Source organism: Nomascus leucogenys, chromosome 17, assembly GCF_006542625.1.
Source record: "Nomascus leucogenys isolate Asia chromosome 17, Asia_NLE_v1, whole genome shotgun sequence".
Taxonomy (NCBI): domain Eukaryota; kingdom Metazoa; phylum Chordata; class Mammalia; order Primates; family Hylobatidae; genus Nomascus; species Nomascus leucogenys.
Genome location: NC_044397.1, coordinates 39,818,715 through 39,840,096, shown reverse-complemented (window position 1 = coordinate 39,840,096; position 21,382 = coordinate 39,818,715). Strand labels below are relative to the sequence as shown.

General features: G+C 51.8%; 1 protein-coding gene across 8 annotated transcripts in view; it reads right to left on the bottom strand.

Moving 5' to 3' along the window:
- MLXIPL (MLX interacting protein like) overlaps positions 1 to 21,382 on the bottom strand; it is a 54,331-nt gene that overhangs the window by 24,611 nt on the left and 8,338 nt on the right. For 6 of the 8 annotated variants that reach the window (XM_030796524.1, XM_030796526.1, XM_030796525.1 and 3 more), the window contains exon 1: positions 5,721 to 6,077. The exons of the other annotated variants lie outside the window; for them this stretch is intronic. In XM_030796524.1, the coding sequence (XP_030652384.1) occupies positions 5,721 to 6,013 (293 nt within the window). In that variant the 5' untranslated portion in view covers positions 6,014 to 6,077. Of the gene's footprint in view, positions 1 to 5,720; positions 6,078 to 21,382 lie in introns of those variants that run through there. 8 annotated transcript variants of the gene reach the window in all.

The following is a 21,382-nucleotide window of genomic DNA, read 5'->3' as shown; positions in this document are numbered from 1 at the left end:
TGAAACGTGGGTGGGTGCCAGTCTGACTCCGCAGCCTCTCCCCACTTGAGTGCATTGGTCATTGGGCCCTCTCTCCTCCCTGGTCTCCAAGTTCCTGTGTTTGCTTTGGGGTGGGTGTGGGGGACTGCCCCTTCCCCATCAGGGACAACAGGCCTCATTACCCAAATGAGATACACAGCCCAGCTCTCTGGGCCACTGGCTGGGCCCCTCCCTCTGAGAATTAGATAAACACCATCTGTTTGGCAGGGAGACATGGAGGTGGGGTGGGGGGAGACTCTGCTACCTCCTGGGCCAGCTTCTTCTGTGGCACCTGGTGGGGGACTCCTGAGTCTGTTGTCCCTGTCTGTATCCCAGCAACCTCCCAGCCCATTCTGATCACCCCGTGTCGCACCCTCGACCTGCCTGCCTTCTCTCCCACTTCCATGCTAAGGTTATGATGTTCATGGCCCAGGCAGGGTTAGAGGAGATGTGACAGTGACAATATCCAAGCCCAGGAGGAAGAAAAGGATTTGGGGCTGTGAGAGAAGAGACAGCCTGGAGCAAGAGCGTAACGCCAGGTTTCAAGAATTTTTTATGACTGGCTGGGGATGGCTCACACCTGTAATCCCAGCACTTTGGGAGGCCGAGGCGGGTGGATCACCTGAAGTCAGGAGTTCGAGATCAGCCTGACGAACAACGTGAAACCCCGTCTCTACTAAAAATACAAAAATTAGCTGGACGTGGTGGCGGGCGTCTGTAGTCCCAGCTACTTGGGAGGCTGAGGCAGGAGAATGGCGTGAACCCGGGAGGCAGAGTTTTCAGTGAGCCGAGATTGTGCCACTGCACTCCAGCCTGGGCGACAGAGCAAGACTCCGTCTCAAAAAAAGAAAAAAAAATGTTAGCTGGGCATGGTGGTGCAACCTTTAGTCCCAGCTACTCAGGAGGCTGCTGTGGGAAGATCGCTTGAGCCCAGGAGTTCAAGGCTGAAGTGAGCTGTGATCACGCCACTGCACTCCAGCCTGGGCAACAGAGTGAGAAGCCAACTCATAAAAAACAAACAACTTCTGGTCGGGTGCAGTGGCTCAAGCCTGTAATCTCAGCACTTTGGGAGGCCGAGGTGGGCAGATCACGAGGTCAGTAGATCGAGACCATCCTGGCTAACACGGTGAAACCCCGTCTCTACTAAAAATACAAAAAATTGGCCAGGCATGGTGGCAGGTGCCTGTGGTCCCAGCTACTCGGGAGGCTGAGGCAGGAGAATGGTGTGAATCCAGGAGGCAGAGCTTGCAGTGAGCCAAGATCGCACCGCTGCACTCCAGCCTGGGTGACAGAGCGAGACTCCATCTCAAAAAACAAACAAACAAACAAACAAAACAAAACAAAACAAAAAAATTTCTTATGACCAATAGAAAAGTCTGATGGGGAGCAGTGGCAGGGCTGTAATCTAAGTACTTTGGGAGGCTGAGGGGAGAGGATTGCTTGAACCCAGGAGTTCAAGACCAGCTGGGCAACACAGTAAGACCTTATCTCTATTTAAAACTATTAATAGGGCCGGGTGCGGTGGCTCACGTCTATAATCCCAGCACTTTGGGAGGCCAAGGCAGGCGAATCACCTGAGGTCAGGAGTTCAAGACCAGCCTGGCTAACATGGAGAAACCCTGTCTCTACTAAAAATACAAAAATTAGCTGGGCATGGTGGCGCGTGCCTGTAATCCCAACTACTCGGGAGGCTGAGGCAGGAGAATCGCTTGAACCAGGGAGGCGGATGTTGCAGTGAGCTGAGATCATGCCATTGTACTCCAGCCTGAGTGTCACAGCGAGACTCTGTCTCAACAACAAACAAACAACAACAACAACAACAACAAAAACTATTAAAAGAAGAAAAGGGCTGGGCCCAGTGGCTCACGCCTGTAATCCCAGCATTTTGGGAGGCTGAGATGGGTGGATCACAAAGTCAGGAGTTCAAGACCAGCCTCGCCAACATGGTGAAACCCCATCTCTACTGAAAAAAAAAAAAAAAAATTTAGCCGGACGTGGTGGCGGGCGCCTGTAATCCCAGCTACTCAGGAGGCTGAGGCAGAGAATTGCTTGAACCCCTTGGGTGGAGGTTGCAGTGAGCTGAGATCGCACCACTACACTCCAGCCTGGGCAACAGAGTGAGACTCCGTCTCAGAAAAAAAAAAAAGAAAAAGAAAAGAAAGAAAAAGGCAGGACGCGATGGCTCATACCTGTAATCCCAGCACTTTGGGAGGCTGAGGTGGGCAGATCACTTGAGGTCAGGGGTTCGAGACCAGCCTGGCCAACATGGTGAAACCTCGTCTCTACTGAAAATTAGAAATTAGCTGGGGATGGTGGCACATGCCTGTTATCTCAGCTACTCTGGAGGCTGAGACATGAAAATTGCTTGAACTCAGGAGACGGAGATTACAGTGAGCTGAGATCATGCCACTGCACTCCAGCCTGGGCAACAGAGTGAGACTCCGTCTCCAAAAATAAATAAATAAATAAATAAATAAATAAATAAATAAATAGAAGGAGAAGAAAACTCTGAGACTCAGAGAGGGGGTAGAGAAAACCCCAAATTCAGCTGCCCACCTCCCACCTTTCAGGAATTCCTTTTAGATTGCCCCCTAACCAGGTCCTGTTTGCTCCCCTGCACCCTCGAGGCCGCTCTTTCTAAAGCTAGCCAGCTCTGACCATGAACAAGCGCTTCCTTGAATCTTCCAGAAACTACCTCCCTGAGGCTTCCACCCACGGAGCCACGGAACACGGCCTCCTCAATCCTCCCTCTGCCCACGCTAACCTGCAGAGGGTGAAACCCTGCCAGGCCTCTGCAGGCTGGTCTCTGGGTCAGGCTGGTCCCTGATTCAGGCAGGTCCCTCAAGCTGACTGTTCTTCCCACCACCTTCTGAACTCTCTGCCTTACTGTCTTTTCCCATACAGTCACTCCCCTGGGACACTCAGCCCCTGTAATCTGCTCCCCTCCAGGGGACCCCTGGAACTGGGGGTCTTTGAGGATGAAAACACTGTCCCAGTTCAAGCCTCAGGGATTTTCCTCTACCAAATGGGGAAATCTAGAAGCTCTTCTGGTACCGAGCCAACCCTCCATCTCCCTCCATCTCCCTCCCTCCCTCCATCTCCCTCCCTCCCTCCATCTCCCTCCCTCCCTCCATCTCTCTCCATTTCCCTCCCTCCCTTCCTTCCTCCCTCCCTCCCTCCATCTCCCTCCCTCCCTCCCTCCCTCCCTTCCTTCCTCTCTCCCTCCATCTCCCTCCATCTCCCTCCCTCCCTCCTTCTCCCTCCCTCCTCCATCTCCCTCCCTCCTCCATCTCCCTCCCTCCCTCCCCCTCCCTCCCTCCATCTCCCTCTATCTCCCTCCCTCCCTCCATCTCCCTCTCTCCATCTCCCTCCATCTCCTTCTCTCCATCTCCCTCCCTCCTCTATCTCCTTCCATCTCCCTCCCTCCCTTCCTTCCTTCCTTCCTTCCTTCCTTCCTTCCTTCCTTCCTTCCTTCCTTCTTTCCTCCCTCCCTCCCTCCCTCCTTCCCTCCCTCCCTCCCTCCCTTCCTTCCGACAAGGTCTCACTCTATCACCCAGGGTGGAGTGCAGTGGCACAATCATGTCTCACTGGAGCCTCAACCTCCTGGGCTGAAGTGATCCTCTCACCTTAGACTCCCCAGTAGCTGGTACTAGGAATGCGCCATCACACCTGGCTGATTAAAAAAATTTTTTTTTTGACCAGGCGTGGTGGCTTACGCCTGTAATCCCAGCACTTTGGGAGGCCGAGGCGGGTGGATCACCTGAGGTCAGGAGTTTGAGATCAGCCTGGCCAACATGGTGAAATCCCATCTCTACTAAAAATACAAAAAATTAGCTGGAGGTGGTGGGCGCCTGTAATCCCAGCTACTCAGGAGGCTGAGGCAGGAGATTCTCTTGAACCCGGAAGGCAGAGGTTGCAGTGAGCTGAGATGGCACCACTGCACTCCAGCCTGGGCAACAAGAGCAAAACCCTGTCTCAAAAAAAAAACCAAAAAACATTTTTTTTTTTTTTTTTTTTTTTGGTAAAGACAGGTTCTCAGTATGTTGCCCAGGCTGGTCTCCAACTCCTGGGCTCAAGCAATCCTTGGATGAGAACCTTGGCCTCCTAAAGTGCTGGGCTTACAGGCAGGAGCCACTGTGCCCAGCCAGAGAGATTTACTATTAATATTTGGGTATTTGGGAAGAAAACACAGTCCTCTCTACCCCAGCTATCTCTGACTGGGGTTACATCAGCCTTGAGTCAGCCTCTTGCGGGGGGCAATTTTTGGGGTGCGTTCTGTCCCTTCCCTTGCCAGCTCCCCAGAACCTCTCCTCTTTGGTCACCCATGGTCAGGGTTGGAAGTGAGGCCCCCTCCCAAATAGAGTGATGTGTAGTATATAATGAGCAGCCAAAGTTGGGGGTGGGTAGGAAATGGGAGACCCTTAGGAGGAGGAGTGCCGGCATCCGGTGTACCAGGACCTTAGATGCCCTGTCCCAGGCAGTCGCGTGACATTTGGGGAGGGAGGGAGAAGGGACGGGAATTTGAACTTTCCACACGGGTCCGGCGCCCTGGCCGATCGGGTTGCAACATGACCTGGGCCCGGGGCCAGAGCTTGTGGGCCAAGGTTACTCCGCCTCCAGCCAATGGGGTCGCAGCTGGGCGGCCGCGGTTGGGGGCAGGCAATACTCCCCTCACAGTCCCCACCCCAGCTCCCGCTCCCCCGCAGGGAGGCAGGTGCCGATCTGTAGCCAGCGGTTCTCAGAAGGGGAGGAGGCGCCGCGGAGGAAGAGGAATATTTGCACAGAGAAAAGATCAAGGCCAGCCGATCCCGCTTTCTCCCCTACGGGTTTTCGGTTGATAATTTATACTGGCCCCTCAACTCCGGGGAACTTTGCTCCAGGGCACTGGGCCAGGCCTCGGGTTCGCGCCCTCCTCTGGGACGCGGGGCGTGGAGCGGAAGAAGGGCGCGGCCTGTGCGCTCTCGGAGGCGCTAAGCGGGGGTCCCAGGCAGCGACCGGCGCTCAGCCTAGTGTGGCGACGCGGGTAGGCGAACCCAGGCCTCCCGGGCACCGGCGTAACCTCTGCGAGCTGCGCCTCTTGGACATTTCTGGGACATCCTCCTCCCGCCACCCTTAACGTAGCAGATCAAGAAGAGGTGTCTCAGCAGTTGCGGGGAGGTGGACGTGAGAGTGGGCCAGTTCCAGTCCATTTTGGTTATGAACTGGGACAATCAGGGGCGCTGGGAGTATCTAATGGTCCAGGAATAGGGCGGGCCTGGGCCGGGGCTGCTGGGGAGAAGGCCGAGGCCTGCAGGGGGTCGGGTGGAGTGGCTCCGGAGTGGAGAGTGGGGATGGGCGCGGGTGGCCTAGGGACCTGGGACGCCTGGCATTTTTGGAGGGACGGAGGGGCTGGGACAAGAGAGAGGGGACCAGAGGTCCAGGTAGAGGCGGGGCGCAGGCGGTCTGCGCCTCGGGGAAGAGGGAATGGGGGAGGAATGGGAATCAGAAATGCGTGGGTCCGTCAGGGGCCAGCGGGCTGGGCCGCGGTAGGAGGACCTCGGGGCTGGGAGAAAGAGGGTGTCCAGGGCGTGATCGGAGCCTCCGGGAGCCGCAGGACCGGGCTCGGGTGGGGTGTTGAGGGCCTCAGCGCGCAGTCCTGCCCCAGACCCCCCCCCCATCCCCACCTGGAGGCCAAGGCCGTCGGGGCCCGGAGCCGCCCTCACCTGTAGGCCAGGCTCAAGCACTCGAAGAGGCGTGTGAGTGTGGGGTCGATACTGCGCGGCCCGAAGTCGGAGGGCCCCACGGACCCTTCCTTATCGCGCCGCCGGGGCAGCGAGTCACTGTGCGGCGACGACACCATGAAGTGACCGCTGTGGATGACCTGCGAGCGGAGCAAGCCGCCTGCGCTGCGCCGGAGACTCGGGTCCTCCGAGTCGGTGTCCGAGTCTGAGTCTGGGCTGGGCGCGACCCGCGGGACCTGCAAGCCCGCGGCCAGACCTGCCAGCGCCCCGGCCATGGCTGTCGCCGCCGCCACCGCCACCGCCTGGTCCAGGCTCCGCGCAGCGCGGGGAGCAGCTCTTGGCCAACCGGGCCTCATTAACATAGCCCCGCCCCCACACCATAGGCCGATCGGGTGGGCGGGGCCTGGGACGGGGCGGGGCTTGTATTAGCATAATCCTTACGCCAGGTGAGAACCCGGTGCTCTGGAGCTCCGGCTGGTCGGCCCCATCTCCCTTCCCGTCTTTCCTTGGAGTCCTGATAAAGCCGCCCCTACTTTACTCCGAAAGGATATTAAGAAGGGTCAGGCCAGACGCCAGGGGCTCTTGACTGTAATCCTAGCACTTTAGGAGGCCAAGGCGGGAGGATGGCTTGAGGTCAGGAGTTCGAGACCAGACTGAGCAATATGGCAAGACCCCCATCTCTACCAAAAAAATGCAAAAATTAGCCGGTCATAGTGGAGAAAGCCTGTAATACCAGCTACTGGGGAGGCTGAGGTGGGAGGATCCCTTGAGCCCAGGAGTTCGACAATATGGCAAAACCCTGTGTCTACAAAACATAAAAAAATTATCCAGGCATGGTGGCGTGTGCATGTAGTCCTAGCTACTCGGAAGGCTGAAGTGGGAGAATCGCTTGAGACCAAGAGGTTGAGGCTGCAGTGAGCGAAGATCGCGCCACTGCACTCCAGCCTGGATGACAGAGTGAGACCCTGTCTCCACAACAAAAGGGTCCCCTATCACACCTGAGCCTGAAAGCGCCTCAGGACCTGGGGTTTGTGCTTTCAGGGGCACCCTCTTGTGAGGCCAGAGATCACCATCTCCCCTCACCTAACTCCTGCCCTCCACCTCCACCCCCCGCCCCCCATATTAGCTCCTCTGGGTCCTCCACACAGCTGGAAGCCCCCACCTCTCAGGAGCCTGATGTGGTAAGCCCAAGGCAATGCCCCTGAAGGGCCTGGCCCACAGGAGGTTGTTAATACCTCTAGTTAACATGGTGGCCGGGCACGATGGCTCTCGCCTTCAATCCTAGCACTTTGGGAGGCCATGGTGGGTGGATCACTTGAGGCCAGGAGTTCGAAACCAGCCTGGCTAACATGGCTAAACCCCTTCTCTACTAAAAATACAAAAATTAGCTGGATGTGATGGTGCATGCTTGGCTTGTAATCCCAGCTACTCGGGAAGCTGAGGTGGAAGAATCACATGAGCCCAAGAGGTGGAGGTTGCAGTGAGCCGAGATCGCGCCCTACTGCACTCCAGCCTGGGCAACAGAGTGAAATCCTGTTTCAAAAAATAAAATAAAATACTTAAGAAAAAATATATATTAAAAAAATTGTGATCATTACTTTACCTGCACAGAGAGGCCCAAGGGGAGCCTCGAGGGACTGTTACTGGTAGGGATGAGTGGCTCACTGGAAGGTGGACATCCCCCAGGCAGGCATCTACCCAGGAGCTCTGAGCCCCTTCTCTCACTGACACTGAGGTCCAGCTTCTGCTCCTGCTTCTTTGTATTTTTATTTATTGTTTTGAGACGGATGCTCACTCTGTCGCCCAGGCTGGAGTACAATGGCACGATCTCGGCTCACTGCAACCTCTGCCTCCCAGGTTTAAGCGATTCTCCTGCCTTAGCCTCCTGAGTAGCTGGGATTACAAGTGCGCACCACCATGCCCAGCTAATTTTTGTATTTTTAGTAGAGACGAAGTTTCGCCACTCTGGCCAGGCTGGTCTCAAACTCCTGACCTTAAAGTGATTTGCCCACCTCAGCCTCTCAAAGTGCTGGTATAGGCATGCGCCACCGTGCCCAGCCTATTTGTATATTTTTAGAGACAGGGCCTTGCTCTGTCACCCAGGCTGGAGTGCAGAGGCACAGTCATAGCTCACTGCAGCCTCAAACTCCTGGGCCAAAGCGATCCTCCCACCTCAGCCTCCCTAGAAGCTGGGACTACAGGTTCATGCCACCACACCTGGCTAATTTTTTTTTTGTAGAGATGAAATCTGCTTCAGCCTCCCAAAGTTTTGGGATTACAAGTGTGAGCCACCGTGCATGGCCTTTCTGCTTCTGAAGCCTCTTTTCTCACCTTGAGGACAGAAACCAGACTGAGGCATTCACACCTGACACCTCACTGGAGCCTTTAACTAACAGCCTCAAAGATGGGTTCAGAGGCACAGGAGAGCAAAAACACACCCAAGCATCTCTGAGGGGCAGCGGCAAAGCCTGGTCTAGTAGATTTCCAGATTTTCCCCCAAGGATGTCCCTAGTGGGTGGGGACAGGAAAGAGTTGCAGGCACATGCTAAGCTCCGCTGGCTTTCTGACAGGTATCCTATGTGTGGTCATGTTAGGGAAAGCGGAGGAGGTGGTTTCCCATGTGTTGCAGCCTTGGAAAAGGTTGACATACAGCACTTTCTTCCAGCCCACAGGAGGATCACACAGCACCTAGGATCACCATGGCAGTACCCTGAGGGCCCCAGCCACTGGCTGTGGGAGGAAAGTGATTATCCGAGGCTGCTCACAGGCCAGCCCTTCCACCCACCTCCCTTGGCCGGGTATCTTCTGTCTCTGCCAAATGGTCACATCACATTCCCAGGAGCCCCAGCTGTTCTGCTCCATCCTCCCTGCTGCCTTCTGTAGGATGTGCATTCTCTCTGCCCATCCCTGCCAGGTTAGGAAAGGGGGTTCTGATGCTCACCCCACTCTCCCTCCTTTGGAGGGGCTCTGCCCTGCTTCAGAGAGCCATCCCCAAGTGGCCCTCTTTTTTTTTTTTTTGAACCAGTCTCACCCTGTCACCCAGACTGGAGTGCAGTGGCACGATCTCGGCTCACCGCAACCTCCACCTCCTGGGTTCAAGCGATTCTCCTGCCTCAGCCTCCCAAGTAGCCGGGATTACAGGCGTGTGCCACCATGCCCGACTAATTTTTGTATTTTTAGTAGAGATGGGGTTTCACCATGTTGGCCAGGCTGGTCTCGAACTCCTGACCACAAGTGATCCACCTGCCTCAGCCTCCGAAAGTGCTGGTATTACAGGCATGAGCCACCGCGGCCAGCTGTTACGTGGCAGTTAACCGTCTTTTGAGGCCCTTGGTACAGAGGCTGACAGGATCATTACTTATCCCTATATGCCTGTCTGGCTTCTCCCCCTACTCCCCCATAGGCCATTGAGGCAAGACTATCCTAGCATCTCTGAACCCCCACACTGGGTACCTGGACACTTGGAGGATGCTTGAAGAAAGGGGCATGAGACTAAGAGGAGCAGGTGGGGTGCTGTGGGGGAGGTTGGATAGGAAGTGTCAGCTCCGCCCTCACCTCTCGCTTGGGACCTCCTGGCTCCAGGGACCTTGGCTCAGGTGAAGACTGGAATTGATCCTTGCTCTGCTGCTAATTCCATGAATAACACTGGGCAAATCTCTGTCTCTCTGTCTTACTGGCGATCTGTCTCACTACCTGTAAAATTGGGAGGCCAAACTCAGTGTTTTCTTTCTTTCTTCTTCTTTTTGCTGTTGTAAAGATGAGGTCTCACTATATTGCCCAGGCTGGTCTCCAGCACCTGGGCTCAAACGATCCTTCCGCCGCGGCCTCGCAAAGTGCTGAGACTACAGGCTTGAGCCACCGCAGCCCCCCGCGCCCGGCCTGAATTCAGTGATTTATTGGGGATCTTGCAATCTTGGCTCCAAGTCTCTGCTGGCCGTGTCTCCAGATCACCCCACCGTGCTCTCGCCTTGCTCTAAAAACATCAGAGTTGTCTCCTGCGGTTTCAGGGACTTTCCTCTGAGCTGGATCTGAACGGGTGGGAGGATTATGAGTGAATTCTCTCCTTCACCCAACATCCCTCCTTCCCCAGCCATGAATTGCCACTCAGCAGACATCTGCATCTCATTTCTGCCCTCCTCCAGGGCTTAATAACACCTCTAGAAGCCTAACCGCTGAAAAGACAAACCCTGACTGCACAATGCAAAACATCCAAACACTAGAGTGTCCAATAAATGCAAAGACGTCCACAGATTCTGATTTCTCCTGTGTTTAGAGACAGGGTCTCGCTTTGTCACCCAGCCTGGAGTGCAGTGGCGCAGTCATAGCTCATTGCAGCCTCAAACTCCTGGGCCAAAGTGATCCTCCCACTTCAGCCTCCCAAAGTGTTGGGATTAGAAGTGTGAGCCACTTGTAATAGGACCACAGGCGCGCACCCCCTGTTCAGGGCACCGTTGCCCAGATAATAGCACAGCCATGTACATGTAAGCTGGCTCACCCTCTTGCTGCTTCTCTAGCCTCTGTTACTATAACTAGCAGTTTACAGCCTCTGTACAAACAAGTCTTGTTCATGGTCCATGGAGATGCAAGACAAGATCCTAACTGTGGTGTGAATACCTGGCTGTCCCCAGCCATCCCACCTGACATCACGTCCTCTCTGCCTTCCAGTCTTGGTCCTCAGGACTCTTCGCCCAGCCTGCTTTTCCTTGTTGGGAAAGCCCACCTGTCCTTGAAGTCCCACCACCTATGACATCTTCCCCAAGTTCTCCAGGGTATTTCTGAGTTCCCACCACCCTTGTTTTTTTCTTTTCTTTTCTTTTTTTTTTTTTTTTTTCTGCAACCTCCACCTCCGGGATTCAAGCGATTCTCCTGCCTCAGCCTCCTGAGTAGCTGGGATGAGAAGCGTGTGCCACAATTTTTGTATTTTTGTAGAGACGGGGTTTCACCATGTTGGTCAGGTTGATCTCGAACTCCTAACCTCGTGATCCACCCGCTTTGGCCTCCCAAAGTGCTGGAATTACAGGAGTGAGGCATCGTGCCCGGCCGCACCACCCTTGTTCTAATACAAGTCTAATTTCATTCGGCTTTGCATTCATAGTGAGTGACGCATGTGCTTTTCCTCCCCACTAGATGGCAAATTCCTCGAGAGCAAGGATCACTGCTGGGCATGGTGGCTCATGCCAGTAATCCCAGCACTTTGAGAGGCCAAGGGGAGAATTGTTTTAGCCCAGGGGTTTGAGACCAGACTGGGCAGCATAGCAAGACTCTGTCTCTACAAAAAATTTAAAAATTAGCTGTTTGTGGGCTTGTAGTTCCAGCTACTTGGGAGGCTGAGGTGAGAGGATCACTTGAGCTCAAGAGTTGGAGGCTGCAGTGAGCTATAAACATGCCACTATACTCCAGCCTGGGTGACAGAGTGAGAACCTGTCTCTTAAAAAAATTAAAAGGCACTTTTATAAATTATTCCATTTACTAGTGAGCCTCTCAACTGTGTATATGTGGGTGTGTTAGAATTTTAATTGTCATTTTACAGATGGGGAGACTGAGGCTCTGAGAGGTGAAGTGATCTGGCAGGTTGTGGTGAGAATTAGCTATAAAAAGCTAACGTTTATGGAGCACTTACCACCTAGCAGATCTGCAGGATCTTCACAACAGCCCCTTGGTTTGTCTTTTATTATTATTATTATTTTTATTATTTGTTTATTTATTTTTGAGACAGAGTCTTGCACTGTTTCCCAGGCTGGAGTGCAGTGGCATGATCTCGGCTCACTGCAAGCTCCGCCTCCCAGGTTCACATCATTCTCCTGCCTCAGCCTCCCGAGTAGCTGGGACTACAGGCGCCCGCCACCATGCCCGGCTAATTTTTTGTACTTTTAGTAGAGATGGGGTTTCACCATGTTAGCCAGGATGGTCTCGATCTCTTGACCTCGTGATCTGCCTGCCTCGGCCTCCCAAAGTGCTGGGATTACAGGCGTGAGCCACCGCGCCCGGCCTGTCTTTTTTTTTTTGAGACGGAGTCTCACTCACTTTGTCACCCAGGCTAGAATGCAGTGGCGCGATATCAGGTCACTGCAACCTCTGCTTCCTGGGCTCAAGTGATCCTCCAACCTAAACCTCCCGAGTAGTTGGGACGACAGGCGTGTGCCACTATGCCCACCTAATTTTTGTATTTTTCGTAGAGATGGGATTTTGCCATGTTGCCCAGGCTGATCTTGAACTCCTGAGCTCAAGCAATCCTCCTGCCTTGGTCTCCCAAAGTGCTGGGATTACAGGCGTGAGCCACTGCGCCTGGCCTACCCTTTGATTTTCAACCCATTTTGCAGACAAGAAAACAACCTTTGCTGAAGGTCACATGATAAGAAGAGAACTGGGATTCAAACGCAGGCAATTGAATGCCAGCCTGTTCCACAAGTACCTATGTTCTCAAACTCAAAGGGCTGGCCATTGTGCAGGAGGATGTGGTACGAGCAGACACTCATCTACTGATCCTGCCAGTGGAGGCAAAATCACTTCGGAAAAGTATTTGGCAGTGTCTACTAGCATTGAGCATCTCCCACCTCAGAACCCAGCAATGTGCACATATATGCACCAAAACACACGACTATTCATGGCAGCACTGATCTTGTTAGCCCAACACTGGAGATGCCCCGGATGTCTATCAACAGGTGAATGGATAAATACATTGCAGAACAGTCACACTAGGGAATACTTTTTTTTTTTTGAGACGGAGTCTTGCTGTGTCACCCAGGCTGGAGTGCAGTGGCACGATCTCGGCTCACTGCAAGCTCCATCTCCTGGGTTCATGCCATTCTCCTGCCTCAGCCTCCCGAGTAGCTAGGACTACAAGCGCCTGCCACCACGCCCAGCTAATTTTTTTGTATTTTTAGTAGAGACCGGGTTTCACTGTGTTAGCCAGGATGGTCTTGATCTCCTGACCTTGTGATCTGCCCGCCTCGGCCTCCCAAAGTGCTGGGAATACAGGTGTGAGCCACAGCACCCGGCCCAGGCTAGGGAATATTAATGCAGCAATGAGAATGAACGCTCTACAGCTAAGTGCAGCCCTGTGGGTGAATCTCACTGATAATGTATTAAACAAAAGAAGCCTGACACGGAAGTGTATATGTTGTAAGATTTCACTCATATAAAGCTCCAAAACAGGCTCATCTATGGTGTTAGGAGTTAGGGTTGCGTTTAGCCTCAGGGTGACTAGAAGAGCTCAAGAAGAGAGCTATGAAGGATGTTGCTACTTTTTTTTTTTTTTTTTTTTTTAAGGTAGAGATGGGATCTGCTATGCTGCCTAGGCTGGTGTCAAACTCCCAACCTCAAGTGATCCTCCCACCTCAGCCACTCAAAGTACTGGGATTACAGGCACGAGTCACTGTGCCTGGCCAAATTTTCTTCCTTTCCTTCTTCCTTCCCTTCCTTCCTCTCTCCCCTTCTCCCTCTCTCCCTCTCTCTCTCTTCTCCCCTCCCCTCCACTCCCCTCCCTCCTCTCCAGTCTTGTCTTGTCTTTTTTCTTTTCTTTCCTCCCTTCCCTTCCCTCCCCTCCCCCTCCCGTCTTTTCTTTTCTTTCCCCTCCCTCCCCTCCCCTCCTCTTTTCTTTTCTTTTCTTTTTTCTTTTCTTTTCTCTCCTCTCCTCTCCTCTCCTCTCCTCTCCTCTCCTCTTCTTTTCTTTTCTTTCCAGACAGCGTATCCTTCAGTCACCTAGGTTGCTGGAGTGCAGTGGTAGAATCATGGCTTACTCCAGCCTCAAATTCCTGGGCTCAAGCCGTCCTCCTGCCTCAGCCTCCTAAGTAGCTGGGACCACCACACTCAGCTAATTTTTTATTATTATTTATTTATTTGTTTATTTATTTGTAGAGGTGGAGTCTCATTATGCTGTCCAGGCTGGTCTTGAACTCCTGGGCTCAAGTGGTCCTCCTGCCTCAGTTTCCCAAAGCACCGAGATTATAGGCATGAGCCACTGTGCCTGGCCACATTTTGTTTCCTTATCTGGATTCTGGTTATATGGGGATGTTCTCTGTGAAAATTCATGGAGTTAGATATTTATGACATGTGCACCATTTACATGTATGTTAGACTTAGTGGTTTTATTTGAAAAAGAAACCGACTTTGCACCCATGTACATATATGAAATCAGCCATTCTACATCTGATTCGCCCTTACAAGGTAGTTTGAGAGGTGTTCCATGGGTTATTTCCCTCGGCCACAACCATCTTCACAGATGGTGCAGATCCAGGGCCCAGCCCTGTTCCCCTCCTCACCTGCCCTGTGTTCCTGTGTGTGCCTCAGCGTGACAGTCTGGGGCTTTCTTTCTCTCTTCCTTTCCCTTTCCTTCCTTCCTTCTTTCTTTCTTTCTTTCTTTCTTTCCTTCCTTCCTTCCTTCCTTCCTTCCTTCCTTCCTTCCTTCCTTCCATCCTTCCTTCCGATGGAGTCTTGCTCTGTTGCCCAGGCTGGAGTGCAGTGGCGCGATCTCAGCTCACTGCAACCTCCGCCTCCTAGCTTCAAGCGATTCTCCTGCCTCAGCCTTGCGAGTAGCTGGGATTACAGGTGCCCACCACCACACATGGCTAATTTTTTGTATTTTTAGTAGAGATGGGGTTTCCCTATGTTAGCCAGGCTGCTCTTGAACTCCTGACCTCAGGTGATCTGCCTGCTTTGGCCTCCCAAAGTGCTGGGATTACAGGAGTGAGCCACCCCATCCTGCCTGTTTTTTTTTTTTTTTTGAGACGGAGTCTCGCTCTGTGGCCCAGGCTGGAGTGCAGTGGCTCGATCTCGGCTCACTGCAAGCTCCACCTCCCGGGTTCACGCCATTCTCCTGCCTCAGCCTCCTGAGTAGCTGGGACTACGGGCACCCGCCACCACGCCTGGCTAATTTTTTTTTCTATTTTTAGTAGAGACGGGGTTTCACCGTGTTAGCCAGGATGGTCTCAATCTCCTGACCTTGTGATCCGCCCGCCTCGGCCTCCCAAAGTGTTTTGTTTGTTTGTTTGTTTGTTTTTTTAAGATAAAGTCTCACTCTGTCACCCAGGCTGGGGTACAGTGGCCAGATCACATCTCACTGCAGCCTTGACCTCCCTGGGCTCAAGCAGTCCTCCCGCCATGGTGTGTGCCAACGTGCCTGGCTAATTTTTGAATTTTTTTTGTGGAGACAGGGTTTCGTCATGTTGCCCAGGCTGGTTTTGACCTGGGCTCCAGCCATCCTCTTGCCTTGACCTCGAGAAGTACTGGAATTACGGGTGGGAGCCACCATGCCAGGCTAATTTTTATTTTTTTCTTGTAATGATGGGATCTTGCTATATTGCCCAAACTGGTTCCGAACTCCTGGCCTCCAGCAATCCTCCTGCCTCAGCCTCCCAAAGTTGCTGGGATTCCAGGCGTGAGTCATGGTGTCTGGCTGATAGTCTGGGATTTCATAGTGCCCTAAACAGCCTGAGCACCTCAAAGTGAGAAACATGCCTCTGCCTCTTTCCACTGACCCCTCAGCTCCTCTTACCAGGTTACATTCTCAGGAAGCCACTGCCATGGCTAGGGGTGGATTGGCATCTAGGTGCCGGGATGAGGGAGATGATGTATCAGGCCTATGAGAGGACTTGGCAAAGTTAGCTTGGCAAGATTAACTTGGCAGTTAGCTTCTCACAAAGCTAACTGAGTGAGAAGAGGATGGAGAAGCGGACAAGAGTGAGAGGAGTCTCGAATTGTGTCTCTAACTGGCGGCAAGTTGAGAAGTCACTTCCCTGGTCTGGATCTCAGTTTCTGTATCTGTAAAATGGGTGAACAAACCATGAACGAAAATTGGATAAATATGACTACATCAAAGTGAAGAAGTTGGACCAGACTTGTTTTCATATCAGACGTACCCCAATTGTTCTACCAAAAATTATGAGATTGCCGGGAGCAGTGGCTCACACCTGTAATCCAAAACACTTTGAGAGGCTGAGGTGGGAGGATTGCTTGAGGCCAGGAGTTCAAGACCAGCCTGGGTGACAGAGCGAGACCTCATCTCAAAAATAAATAAATAATTATTTACTTTAAAAGAAATTTTTTTTTGAGACAGAGTCTTGCTCTGTTGCCCAGGCTGGAGTGCAGTGGCTCGATCTCGGCTCACTGCAACTGCCACCTTCCAGGTTCAAGCAATTCTCCTGTCTCAGACTCCCAAGTAGCTGAGACTACAGTGTGCACCACCATGCCTGGCTAGTTTTTGTGTTTTTTGTAGAGACGGAGTTTCACCGTGTTGGCCAGGCTGGTCTTGAACTCCTGACCTCAAGTGATCTGCCTGCTGCCTCAGCCTCCCAAAGTGCTGGGATTACAAGCGTGAGCCACTGTGCCTGGCCAATAATTTTAACTTAATTTTTTAAAATTATGAATTCAACATATTAGGAATGAAAAACCCACTTTTCTTTGCAAGAAGTACACTTCTATTGGCTTCCTGCTTCTACATTTATTTATTATTGTTATTTTTTTTGGAGACGGAGTCTCATTCTGTTGCCCAGGCTGGAGTGCAGTGGTGCTATCTTGGCTCACTGCAACCTCCACCTCCCAGGTTCAAATGACTCTCCTGCCTCAGCCTCCTGAGTAGCTGGGACCACAGGCATGCACCACCATGCCCAGCTATTTTTTTTGTATTTCTAGTAGAGATTGGGTTTCGCCATGTTGGCTAGGCTAGTCTCAAACTCCTGACCTCAAGTGATCCGCCCTCCTCGGCTTCCCAAAGTGCCAGGATTACAGGTGTAAGCCACCGTGCCTGGCCTATATTTATGTTTAATGATACTATAAATATCAGTCATATTGCTCATACATTTCTAAATTATACAAATACCAAGTCCTGTGTAGGACAAAAAGTCCTGTGTAGATTACCTCTGGTCTCAACTGAAAATCATTGATCTTTGTGCTCTGAGGCTGTGAGAGTGGAGGAGGAGGTAGAGAAAGAGGAGAAGAAGGGGAGGAAGGACAGCAGGGTAGAGATCAAGTGAGTATCTAGTCATCTGTCCAGCCATCCATTCATCTGTCCATCTAGTTATTTACCTGTTAATTCATCTATACTCTAATAGTCAATCTACCCACCCATCTGTCTGTTCATTTACAATCTGTCCATTCACCTTACTATCCACCCATCTCTTCTTTCATCCACCCATCTCTTCTTCCATCTATCCATCCATCCATCTATCCATCCATCCATCCATTCGTCCATCCACCCATCTCTTCTTCCATCAGTCCATCTCTTCTATCTATCCATCCACCCATCTCTCTCCATCCACCCATCTATTTTTCCATCAATCCATCTCTTCTTCAATCTATCCATCCATCCATCATCCATCCATCTATCTCTTTATCCACCCATCCATCCATCCCCCTCTCTATCTACCCATTTCTTCTTCCATCAATCCATTCATCTACCAATCTGTCTATCTGTCCATCCATCATTCCATGTGTACATCTACCTAACTTTCTATTCATCCAACCATCCACTCAAATACCCACTCATCTGCTCACCCAATACACATATTAACTGCCTGCTGATGTCATGCCCTCTGTTCAGGCAGAGGTGGGGGAATGCTCAGATGCTTGCAACATGGCTCCTGCCTTTGCGCAGCTCAGCATGCAGAGTGAGGCATGCCCTCCAGCAACTAGAGGGGGCCAGTCCCAGTTCCTGGGACCATGGAAGTTCAGTTAAGGGCGGCCAGACTTGCAGCCCGGGGAGTTAGGGAAGGCTCTCTAGAAGAAACTGTGCTTGAGGGGGATCTCAAAAGACAAAGTGGAGGCTGGGCACCGTGGCTCATGCCTGCAATCCCAACACTTTGGGAGGCCAAAGTGGGAGGATCACTTGAGGCCAGGAGTTCAAGACTAGCCTGGCCAATATGGAGAAACCCCATCTCTACTAAAAACACAAAAATTAGCCGGGTCTGATGGTGCATGCCTGTAGACGCAGCTACTCGGGAGGCTGAGGCACAAGAATTGCTTGAACCTGGGAGGCGGAGGTTGTGGTGAGCCGAGATTGAGCCACTGCACTCCAGCCTGAGCGACAGAGTGAGACTCTGTCTCAAAAAAAAAAAAAAAAAAAAAAAAAGACGAAGTGAGAATTAGTCACACAGAGAGGGCAGAAGGTATTCTGGGAGGGAAGAGCTGGAGAAACAAAGGTGGGGGCTGGGGAACCAGAGTAATGAGTCATTCAACTGGCTGGGGTGCCAGCAGGGTGCCAGCAGCCTACATAGCTGCCATGTCCCCAGCTCTCTTGGAGCACAGGCAGCCACCCTGTGACTCCATGCTAGGCTTGGCTCCAGTGGGCGCCGAGGTATCTGTACTTCTCAGAGAATAGCCCATGGACAACTGCCAGGCTGGGGATTCTGTTATGAGTTTGCAACAAGATAAACACAAAAATTCAGAGTGTCTAGAAGCACTTACATCAATTTAAAAAAAAAAAATCTAGGCTGGGTGCGGTGGCTCACACCCGTAATCCCAGCACTTTGGGAGGCCGAGGTGGGTGGATCACGAGGTCAGGAGTTCAAGCCCAGCCTGGCCAAGATGGTGAAACCCCGTCTCTACAAAAAATACAAAAGTTAGCTGGGTGTGGTGGCGGACGCCTGTAATCCCAGCTACTCGGGAGACTGAGGCAGGAGAATGGCATGAACCCGGGAGGCGGAGCTTGCAGTGAGCTGAGATGGTGCCATTGCACTCCAGCCTGGGCGACAGAGCGAGACTCCGTCTCAAAAAAAAAAAAAAAAAGAATAACAAACTGGGCTTATAATTTACATATTTCCTTCACTTCAATTTTTCTAGTAATTCATTTTCTGTTGTATTTTGCATACCCATAAGTCCATGTAGATTGAAAATAAAAAAGCAAAAAGGGGCCTTGTGCAGTGGCTCACACCTGTAATCCCAGCACTTGGCAGGCCGAGGCAAGAGGATCACTTGAGGTCAGGAGTTCCAGTCCAGCCTGGCCAACATGGTGAAACCCCGTCTCTACTAAACACAAAAATTAGCAGGCATGATGGCACACGCTTGTAATCCCAGCTACTCAGGAGGCTGAGGCAAGAGAATTGTTTGAACTTGGAAGGTGGAGGTTGCAGTGAGCCGAGATCACACCACTGCACTCCAGCCTGAGTGATAGAGCGAGACTCCGTCTGGAAAAAAAAAAAAAAAAGCAAGAAAAGGGGCCTTTCAGTCAGTTTGAGAGGCACTGATACGCAAGACAGCTTACACTCATATGTCCTTTGCCAGTGTGGCTTCATGATCACTATCTCTTTATGAGCCAGACAGAGCAAGGACCACGGTCCCCATTGCCCCACTGTATAGGATACCTGGCCCAAGGTTCTTACTGATGGTAGATAGCAGAGCTGAGATTTGAACCCACAGCTGTTCCCCATCAGACAGCATCTCCCTGTGAGCTCATGTTCCAGGCTAGGCTGAGCTGGGGCGTGGTGCAGGGAGGACACAGGAGAGGAAGAGAGAAGTAGTTGGAAAAAGAACACCAAGCAGGGTGAGAGGTCGGGTCCAGGGCCTGCCCTTTATGCTAAGGCACTGATGGAGGTCAGTGTGGGCTTCCCAGGATGGCCCTAGAAGGACCATGCAAGTCCCCTGGGCTCTCTGTTGGGGAACACGCAGTGGCACCACTGCCAGGCTCAGCCTGTCTCAATCCTTCTCTATGTTCTTCCCACCTCTTTTCCTTCAGCCTCCCCTATTAACCAAGCCCTGAGCTCCCCATGGCCAGGGTCTTGTCTTGTCCCAACCATCTGTACACCCAAAGCTGGCCCAAAGTTCAGCCAACAAAACCACCAGTCTCTGCCTGGCCCTCGGCAGGAACCATAGCACCCTCGGACACCATTTTCTCCTCCTGTCCCTGGGGGAGACTAGATGAACAGGGATTTTGATCACTCCATGCCACTGATGAGGGAACAGGCTCAGAGAAATTAAGTCACTCGCTTGAGGTACAAGAACAGGTCATCTAACACTTTATTTTATTTTTATTTTTTGGGGATGGAATCTCATTCTGTCACCCAGGCTGGAATGCAGTGGCACAGTCTCAGCTCACTGCAACCTCCACCTCCTGGGTTCAAGCGATTTTCCTGCTTCAGCCTCCCAAGAGGCTGGGACTACAGGCATGTGCCAACACGCCTGGCTAATTTTTGTATTTTTAGTGGAGACAAGGTTTCGCCATGTTGGCCAGGCTGGTCTCAAACTCTTGACCTCAGGTGATCTGCCCACCTCGGCCTCCCAAAGTGCTGGGATTACAGGTGTGAGCCACCACACCTGGCCTCAACTAAGGCTTTAATTCCCAACCCAGTACTTTTGTTTTTTTTTTCCGAGACAGGGTCTCACTCTGTCGCCCAGGTTGGAGTGTAGTGGTGCAATCTCAGCTCACTGAAACCTCTGCTTCCAGGGTTCAAGCGATTCTCCTGCCTCAGCCTCCCTAGTAGCTGGGATTACCGGCACTTGTCACCATGCCCAGCTAATTTTTGTATTTTTAATAGAGACAGGGTTTCACCATGTTGTCCACGCTGGTCTCGAACTGCTGATCTCAGGTGATCTGCCCACCTTGGCCTCCTAAAGTGCTGGGATTTCAGGCGTGAGCCACCACACCGGGGCTCATTTAAGGCTTTCATTCCCGACCCAGTACTTTTTGACTAGAGGTTAAATTAAGTAGAGAAGAGAAAAAAAAATAGTAGAGAGGAGAGGGAAGCCTTTCCCTTAAGTGTTCTGGGCTGCAGCCTGTGGTGAGTCTGAGGATGAATGGATGGTGGGGAGGAAGAACTTGGTGGCACAATGTTATTTGCCCAGAAACTTCCCCTTCTATACCACTTTGGCTGCTTCGGGGGGAGGCTTAAAACCCCACTCCGGGCCAGGAAGAAACAGGAATGCCGGGGGCGCCAACAGGCCATTTCCCTAATCTGTCGTTGATAAGTAACATGGGACTGTATTTTGGAAAAATCTATTAAACAAAAAATGTTGGTACTCTTTGACGCATCAAATTCACTTCTAGGAATTTGTGCTATAAAATATTTCCAAGAGTGTGCAAAGATGAACAAAGATATTCCTCACAGCACTGTTTATAATAGTGAAAAGCAGCATGGTTGGATGCATTTTGTTAAATCCCTACAGGGAAATACTATGCAGGTGTTAACAGAACCTCATCTGTGAAATGGAGATAGCCAGATCTGGTGGCTTGAACCAGTAATCCCAGCTACTCAGTAGGCTGAGGCAGGAGGATCGTCTGAGCTCAGGAGTTCAAAACCAGCCTGGGCAACAGAATGAGACCCTATCTCGAAAAAAAAAATGGAGATAATAATCTCATAGTTTTTATGAAGATGAAGTGAATTAATACCTGCAAAGTGCATAGATAGTAAATGCTAGCTCTCATTATTATTATACGTGTAGAAACAGGAAAAGATAACTAAGATGCAATGCTAATTTAAAAAGAAAGTTATGGGCCGGGTGCGATGGCTCACGCCTGTAGTCCCAGCACTTTGGGAGGCTGAGGCAGGCGGATCATGAGGTCAGGAGATTGAGACCATCCTGGCTAACACGGTGAAACCCCATCTCTACTAAAAATACAAAAACACAAAATTAGCTGGGCGAGGTGGCAGGCGCCTGTAGTCCCAGCTACTCGGGAGGCTGAGGCAGGAGAATGGCGTGAACCTGGGAGGCAGAGC